At 43.7% G+C, this 8,233-nt stretch overlaps 1 protein-coding gene across 2 annotated transcripts; it reads left to right on the top strand.

The window, feature by feature from the left end:
• The first annotated feature begins 2,199 nt into the window (after positions 1–2,199).
• On the top strand, positions 2,200–3,743 carry Bex3 (brain expressed X-linked 3). Of its 2 annotated transcripts, none has more exons than XM_057760087.1 (3): positions 2,200–2,355; positions 2,682–2,760; positions 3,173–3,743. In XM_057760087.1, the coding sequence occupies exon 3, from the start codon at positions 3,185–3,187 to the stop codon at positions 3,497–3,499; it is 315 nt and encodes a 104-aa protein (XP_057616070.1). In that variant the 5' UTR covers positions 2,200–2,355; positions 2,682–2,760; positions 3,173–3,184; the 3' UTR covers positions 3,500–3,743. The 2 variants fall into 2 exon arrangements, with proteins under 2 accessions (XP_057616070.1, XP_057616069.1); XM_057760086.1 differs by having other exon boundaries at positions 3,127–3,743.
• Positions 3,744–8,233: the final 4,490 nt, after the last annotated feature.

The raw sequence follows: 8,233 nt of genomic DNA, 5'->3' as shown, positions 1-8,233 counted from the left end.
TGGTCTCGAACTCACAGAGATCTGCCTGCCTCTGCTTCCCGAGTGCTAGGATTAAAGGCGAGCGCCACCACCGCCTGGCCTGATGGAGGCAATTCTTAAATCGAGGGTCTCTCTTTCCAGGTGACTCTGGTTTGTTTGTGTCAACTTGATAAAAAAAATTCACCAGGGCACTATGCTTAAAAAACAAAACAGAACAAAACAAGCACTAAGCTGTAATCAATCAAGCTGTCTCTCTACCTCAGCTTTGTTTTCTGTACAATTTCATTTTCTGTCCAAAACATGGGGCATGCAATGTTGAGGAACAGCATCTTTGAACCTGCTCTGGCTATGGGCTTTCTGGTTTAGGAATCATTCATTGTTCAAATTGATCAGTTTGTCTAAATTTGTTTTTGAGACAGGGTTTCTCTGTAACTTTGGAGCTTGTCCTGGAACTCGCTTTGTAGACCAGGGTGGCCTCAAACTCATGGAGATCCGCCTGCCTCTGCCTCCCAAGTGTCGGCATTAAAGGTGTGTGCTACCACTACCTGGCAAAACATTTTTGTTTTTAAAAAGGAAGTGTGAGAGAGAGTTCAGAAATAACTAGCATTGCTTCAAAAAGCAATTACTTGCTATGATTTTGCAATTTGAGATATTGGAGTTATGTGCTAACATCTCCAAAGTCACAATTTTATAAGTGATATATAGCTCCCAATCCTTAACACACCAAGCATTCACACTTTACTTCTCCAGTATCCTACATCATTTATCAGGGGAGGAGAAAGTACAGACATTTGAGGCCCAAACTAGAGGCAACGTCTTGCTATCATAAGGAACAGTTATTAAATTGTAAATAACAATGCTATGTTTCTAAAAATCTATCGTCTAGCTGTGATCATTTTTTTTTTCATCCCTGGGCCTGTTTTGGCTGCAGAGTGAGACTTTGTCTCAAAACAAGCAAATAACCAAAAAATAAAAACAGTGATTTCAATGTGGAAGAAACAGTTGCACTCAAAACGAGTTTCAGTGTGAGTTTACTTGCTTCATCATCCATCCTTTGCTTGTTTATGATATTTCTGAAACATTCACACCAGAGTAGGAGGTTTGGGGAATAACTTCTAGATATTTTCTATTCTTCAGTCCATTAAATATTTATAGAGTAGTTTGAAAGGTTTGGAGAGGAAAGCAAGAAATTAAAATGGCTCTTTTTCTTGAGGACTATGGACTCAAAGACACCTCATCTAATACCAGCACTTGGAAGGCAGAGGGAGGAGGCAGAAAAAAACACCCCAAGTTTGAGGCCATCCTGTTTAATATAGTGAGTTCCAGGCCAGCCAGGACTACATAGTGAGACCCTTTCACACACACACACAAAATCCTATAAAACAATGACTTCTCACTGAAGGAACTATTCCAGGTCAGTTTTAAAGCATTAGCTGTATTCAGCAAGAGCCCCTCACTCTTAAAATAAAATATCAAAACAGACTAATGCAGTCTGTTTCGAAAGAGCCATTCAAAACCCAGAGAATATATTTTCTGTGTGATACACACAGGTTAACATAAACAAGCTTATTTTTTTCATTCTGCAGAACGAAGCATTTCTTTCAAAGCTGGAAAGTCACCAGCCTTGGTAGTGCAGGCCTGTAACCTTAGCTACAAGGGAGGCTGACGCAGGAGGTTTGAAAATTCAAGTGTCTCTCCAGCAACATACACAGGCACTGTTGTCCTCATTTTTTTTTTAAGTTTACAAAGTGTGTGTGGTAGCAGGGGGTGGAGCGGTCTGGGAATACAGCTCAGAAGAGAGCTAGCTTGTCCAGCAATTATGAAGCTAGAGGATTTATCCCCAGTATTCCAAAAAAGAAGTGACCCTTGGAATTTTGAATTTTCTGAAGCATGCTGATTTTATTTACGGAAATAAAGAGAAGTATGCACAATCTAGCCCACTCCCCACTTCAGGTTGTCTGTGGGAAGAGGTCCTGGGGAAAACGGTTGACTATGGTGGAAAGGAATCTCAAAGAAGGCTAAAATGGTGGGAGAGGGAGATGGAGGAAGGTGCAGACTCTCCCTGGAAACAGGGAAGGGAGAAGTCCAACCTCCAGACGGTGATGCCACTTGTGGGTCCTCAGATTGGCGAGGATCTGGATGAGTGACGGGTGGGGCCTGAGGTGCTCGCTCGCAGCCGGGAGGTGGGGGCGGAGCCTCCTGTCGCACTGGCCTCCTGAGCTGGGGAGCGAGCTTGGCTGTGACGCGAGGCCCTCACGTGACCCGGGGCTGCAGAAAGACGCAGCCTTGGGTGCAGTCGTCACTCGCGTCTGGCCACCAGCTCCGTGCTTCCTTGAGCACGGCGGGCTGGCATCGGGCCCTGGGCGAGCGGAGCAGGTAAGGGGCCCGCCTGCAGCGGCCCTGAGGGCGACAGCCTCCGGATGCAACGGAGCGCACCGGAGGACCGTGCAGCGGCACCGCGGCTTTCTGCACCTCAAAGAGAACCATGGCTGAGCCCGGGAAGGGGCGCCCCTGGTTGCAAGCGGGGATGGCGGGGGTCTTGGGGAAGGGCCAGCTAGGCCGGCTGGCCTAGGAGAGTGCTAGATCTAGCCCTGGAGAGCTGAGAAGGCGACGGGTCGGTGGAGATCGTGGGCCGCCAGGTAGGGGGATGGGCGGGGGCGGGGTCTCTGAGCTGAGTCGCTCCCATCCCACCCTGTCTGCAGGTCTGCTAGCCGAGAGTCGCAGCGGCGCGTCTGGCAGCGACAATTGAGAGGAGGTCTACGCGGCAAGGGATAGGCCCAGGTCGGTTCAGGGGCTGTGTGTGTGTCTAGGGGGGCGGCAGGAGGAGCGTGCGGGAAGCCCTGTCTGGGACCCCAATGAGGGCCCCCACCCCACCCTATTCTTCATCTTAGTCCTCCATTTTGGTGCCTGCAGAGCTTAGGGAAAGGATCCTGGGAAATAAAAAATGGTGGGCTTTGGAGGAGGGAGGGAAAAGAGAGCTGGGGGAGGGGCTCAAAATGGAGGCTCCCTTGAGGTTGCCAGGAGACTCTAAGGTGGTAGAAATAATAAAATAATAATGAAAACTTTTGTTGTTAGTCTCGGAATATTGCTGGTCAGTGCACCAAGCATTCAGTTTCTTTCCTTGCCCTGTCTTACTTGTGTTTAAAGAATAACAACCAGAAAACAAAATCTCACCATGGCAAATATCCACCAGGAAAACGAAGAAATGGAGCAGCCCCTGCAGAATGGTCAGGAAGACCGCCCTTTGGGAGGAGGTGACGGCCACCAGCCTGCTGCCAACAACCACAACCGAAGAGGACAGGCTCGCCGACTTGCCCCTAACTTTCGATGGGCCATACCCAATAGGCAGATTCATGATGGGTTGGGTGGAGATGGAGATGATATGGAAATGTTCATGGAGGAGATGAGAGAAATCAGGAGAAAACTTAGGGAGCTACAGTTGAGAAATTGTCTGCGTATTCTGATGGGGGAGCTCTCAAATCATCATGATCATCATGATGAATTCTGCCTTATGCCTTGACCGGCCCTTTTCCGTGAGATCATACTGTGATTCCCGATGGATTCCTTTTCCTTGCATTCTCCTGACATGCCTTTACTGATCTGTTTGTGGTGAGCCTTGTACTATTTCTATGTACCAGGTGGTCTTGTGCTGCCAGCCTCTAACTGGAGATTGCCTTCCCGCTCAGTGTAAGTTTCTGTCAACAGTACAGTGTTGCCCATTTGCATGGAAAAAATGTAAAGTAAATAAAGCATCTGAAAAGCAACCTGACTATTCATTATTGTCTCCTTAAAGCATATAGAAATACTTACATAAAAAAAAAAACAGAACCACAAAAAGTCTGAAATTCAAAAGTATTGGGGGGCGGTCACATGTATATAATTTTCCTTTTATGTGGAGATTCATAAACTTTTTCAGTGTTTTTATTAATTTATTGCAGCTGTATATCCCCTTACAAATACAGTTTCTTAAAATTCTCCTTAGTTTCTTCTGTGAAGGAAGGGTCGATGGAGTCTTACAAAGGCTGTGGAATGAACCAGGTCAGGTGTGGGAGTCTGTTGATTTGGGTTTTTCCCTACTTGTCAGCATTCAATAAGTCCAGGCCTCCAACCCTCACTAAATAGTTGGGTGAACTGAGGGGTAGCCTCAGTCCTCGCCCATTCTCCCAATTCCGTACAGGAAAAAAGAGGTGGGTTCCTCCATGTCATTTGTCGCTATCCCACTTCTCTGATTAAGGAAGGTAGCTTGGGCATACATCCCCTTCCGACTCCTGTTTTCTGTACCTAGGAATGACAGCTAAACCTGATTTGTTTAAAGTCTGTAGTGACCTCAGTGTGACCGTGTGGAAAATGCCTTTAGAACTTGACACATTTATCCAGGTGAGTATAATCCCCTTGGCTCTTAAGAATATAGCCCGTTCTGGATTTATTTTGAGCCCCCAATCGAAAGACTCTGGCAAGGGTTCACTGGAGCCTGGCACAATTGTTAACAGATGCCTTTCAGGGTTATGCCCAGAACTGCATAACTAAACATCCAGAACACAAATAGGCTAGCAGCATTAAGGTGTTTCTACCCTGGGGTGGATTTCTCCAAAGCAGCCTATCAGCAGCAGTCCTGCCCACCCGGTTTCCTAGACTTACCCGAAACATCAGTTTCACTGGGGAACAGGCATTCTCTGGCTGCATCCTGTTTGTCCCATCCACACGTGAAACAAACTCCATTGCTCTCAAAAACATGTAAAGTCTTTTCCTTAATGATTTTTAGGTAAATGTGTATCCTTTAGACAGTAATACAAAGTGATTGGAAATTGTTGGTTATTCTAATAGGCTAAGTACAGTGGCGTTAGATGCCCTGTTTGGTACTGTTCCTAATTGATTCTCCACAGCAGAAGCCCAGTAATCGCTGATCAGGAAACTTTTAAAGAAGCACCCCCAAAGGAAGTCTTTAATCCCATATGCAGAAATTATAGACATTATAGTATGTTAGTGTTTATGGGAATATAATCCACCTACCTGTACACATAAGAGAAATATTAAAACTGAATTCTTGATACTTGGGTGCTCTTCTCAGCTTATTGTCCACAGTTAGTGACCTCTGAATCAGATTACTGTTTTTAACAGTACCCAGTTGATTTTTTCATATGTCTTAAGATTTGAAAACATAGGTACAAAGAAATTGGTAGAAATCTCCCCATTTTACAAACATGAATTTTCTTACTTGATTATATAATGAATATACACTTCTAAAATTATTAAATTGAACTATACTAAATATTTGGTGTATGAGTATAGTTAAGCTTGCCCTGTATTTAATTTTTAAAATTGTTAAGTTACTGCATTACTATGAATAAATTTATGATACTAAAGTTATACATTACAATATCTGTGTAGGTTCATCCCTGTCCATTTATAACAATAATTTTGTCTTTACCATCCTAAAGGCCAGTGTTTGGCACAGTGCATAATAGAATGTATATAAATAGCAAAATAGCATGTATTTATTAAGTTATTAAGTATTTTTAGTTATTAATCTAAAATTATATACAACAACCCATAGTTTTGCTTATGGTTGATTCATTTTTTTTTTTACACAACAGAAAGTTTTTATGAAGAACATTCAAACTTACTATCTTTTAGAAATATACAATGAAAGGTCATTATGCATATTTAGATTGTGCCAGAAACTAAATGAGAGCATAAGCAACCACAATCCAGTCATCCAGCAATATCACTTGTAATTTCTTCTTTGTCCTGGATGCAGCTACAGTGGAGTCTGATGCAGAGCCTCATAGAGGAAAAACCCTGCCTCTTTCTCGCCTTTGAAGGTGGGTGTGGTGGCACTGGCCTGTAATCCTAGAATTTGGGGGTGGGAGTAGAAAGATTTTGAGTTTGAGGCTATCCTGGGCTACATGAGACCACCACCACCCCAAATTAGTTTTCATTTAGCCAAACTCAGGAGCAAATTTCAAGGCAGCACATTTCAGTTGGAACTTTTTGAACATAAATTATACTTGCTCCTGTTTACTCGAACAAGATAGATCTATTTACTTAAGATGAAAAATTGGCCCAGTAACAGAAAAAAGTCTGCATTCCATTAACAAGATTGTCAAAAATGCCCTGGCTATTCTGTCTCCTTTCCTGATAATCACAGGTATTATATAATACCATGCTGATGCTGTTTAGAAAGAGCTAGCTTTTAGATTTTCAGTATCATATCTGCACTTTTATTATAATTGTGACCAAGGCAGACAAAGAGGATCCACCTCTCTCTGGGGCACTGGATAAGTATCAAGCACTGTTAAAAATCACCATTACTGTTAAATTAGGTCCATTTTCGGTGTAAATATGCTGGCATTGGGGGATGGATAGTCAAATGGACTCCTAACTAGATGTTATTGGATTCTTTCTTCCTGCCCTGCCTGTCTTGAGGAAAAGAGCCAAAAGACCCGACAAACTTCTTTTCTATCAGCGTCAGCCAGCTTGAACACTCCACAGAGGATTTGAGAACACTATTGCAGCTGGCTTGCCCACCTCCTGGAGGTTCAACTTGGATGTCTGAAACTGTTTATTTCAGACCTTTCACTTTTACAAACCTTAACAAACTCTAGACAAGCGGGTAAAAACCTGTAGGATAAGACAGGTCTGTCTAGAAGTATTCAATTAAATTGTCATCCTTAGGACTACAGTAATAACTGCAGAAGTAGATAAAACCAGCCAAGGAGAACATAGAGACTGAGAGGAGATTGGACTAACAATCTTTAGAGAGAAATATAGCTCGCTTCCTAAGACTTCCAAGTTTGTAATTTATCAGAAGCAATTAGATTAAAATCTACAGCCTCTCCCCTTCCTAGTCTAAGAGAAGCAATGAGAAGAAAAAGTATAAGATGGTGACAAAATGTTCACAGTAGGTATATGACAGAGGAAAAAAATGAACCTCAGAAAATGGTGAAAAGTGTATATACTCTGTAAGCAATCTGATACTGTTTTTTAAATGTCACAGAAGGCAATGGATGTTCTCTAGATAAACTAGGACACTTAAGAAAGAGAAGAGTTAAGGCAAGGAGGGTTCTGTTGATAAACAAGGACGTTTAATAAAGAAAAACTGACAATCAAGCCACTAGGGGTGTGGCTTACTTACTGCTTAACTTCTATCATCACTCCGTGAAAGAATGCGGCATTCCCTTCCCCGTTGCTGTGATTAAATGTCCTGACAGCAACTTAAGAGACAAGGGTTTATTTTGGTTCACAGATGAAGGGGCCAGTCCTCCATGGTAGGGAAAGCATGGTGGACGAAGCTGTGAGATGGCATCTGGCCACATGGAGTCTGCAGAGCGTGATGGATGCTGTTCTGTTAGCTTCCTCGCTTCTCATGAATTCCTGGGCTCCCGACCCCCCACCCCGGGAATGAATCCCCCCACATTTAGTAGGAGTCTTTTCACCTCAATTAGCTTAATTTAGATAAGCCCTGCCACATGTGCCCAGGGGCTAACCTAACCAAGATAATCCCTGACAGCCATTTGCCTAGGCTTGTCTCTGGAGATTCTTGAGTCTGTTGAGCTGACAGTATGAACCAGCACAGAAGTAAAAATCAGAGCACAGTAATGACAAAGCTACTGCTCTGTCACCATCACAAATGCACAAAGAAAAAAAATCAACTTCAATGGAGAGAGATTTATTTTGCCTCATGTTCCCCGAGGTTTCAGCCATCAGTTGGCTTTGTTGCACTGGGCCTGAGGTGAAACAGAAGCACCAAGAGTCGAGAATATGGGGCAAAGGCTGCTCACGTTCTGTTCAGGATGCGGGCAGAGACAGGAAGGGGCCAGCCACAAGTTCTATATTGCAAGATATGTACCAGTTGATCTACTTCTTTCAACCAGGCCCTAAGTCTCACTATGGCCATCATTGTGGATTCAACAAGCTGAGGCAGGGTAGAAAGACAGGGGAAATATTGGAGACTTGAGGAGAAGGGACACCCCCTCACCCTAGAATCCAGCCAAAGCCTCTCCCAGCAAAGAAGCAAGAATTCCAGCATATTGTTATTAACAACTCCTAGCCAGCTGCTACTGGACTCTTCCTACCCTGCTTGCCTTGAACAAAAGGCCTTTCCCCCTTCCCAATTGGAAAATCTGAATTTTCTAACAAACTCACTACCCAGTCCACTTACAAGGATAGGTCATATACTAAATACCTTGGACAATGCTTCTGGTTTTCTCTTATCAGATTCTAATTCCGCCTAAGCCACCTGCATAGCCAGCCT

Source organism: Chionomys nivalis, chromosome X (genome assembly GCF_950005125.1).
Source record: "Chionomys nivalis chromosome X, mChiNiv1.1, whole genome shotgun sequence".
Classification (NCBI taxonomy): Eukaryota; Metazoa; Chordata; class Mammalia; order Rodentia; family Cricetidae; genus Chionomys; species Chionomys nivalis.
This window is presented reverse-complemented; position numbering and strand designations above follow the sequence as displayed.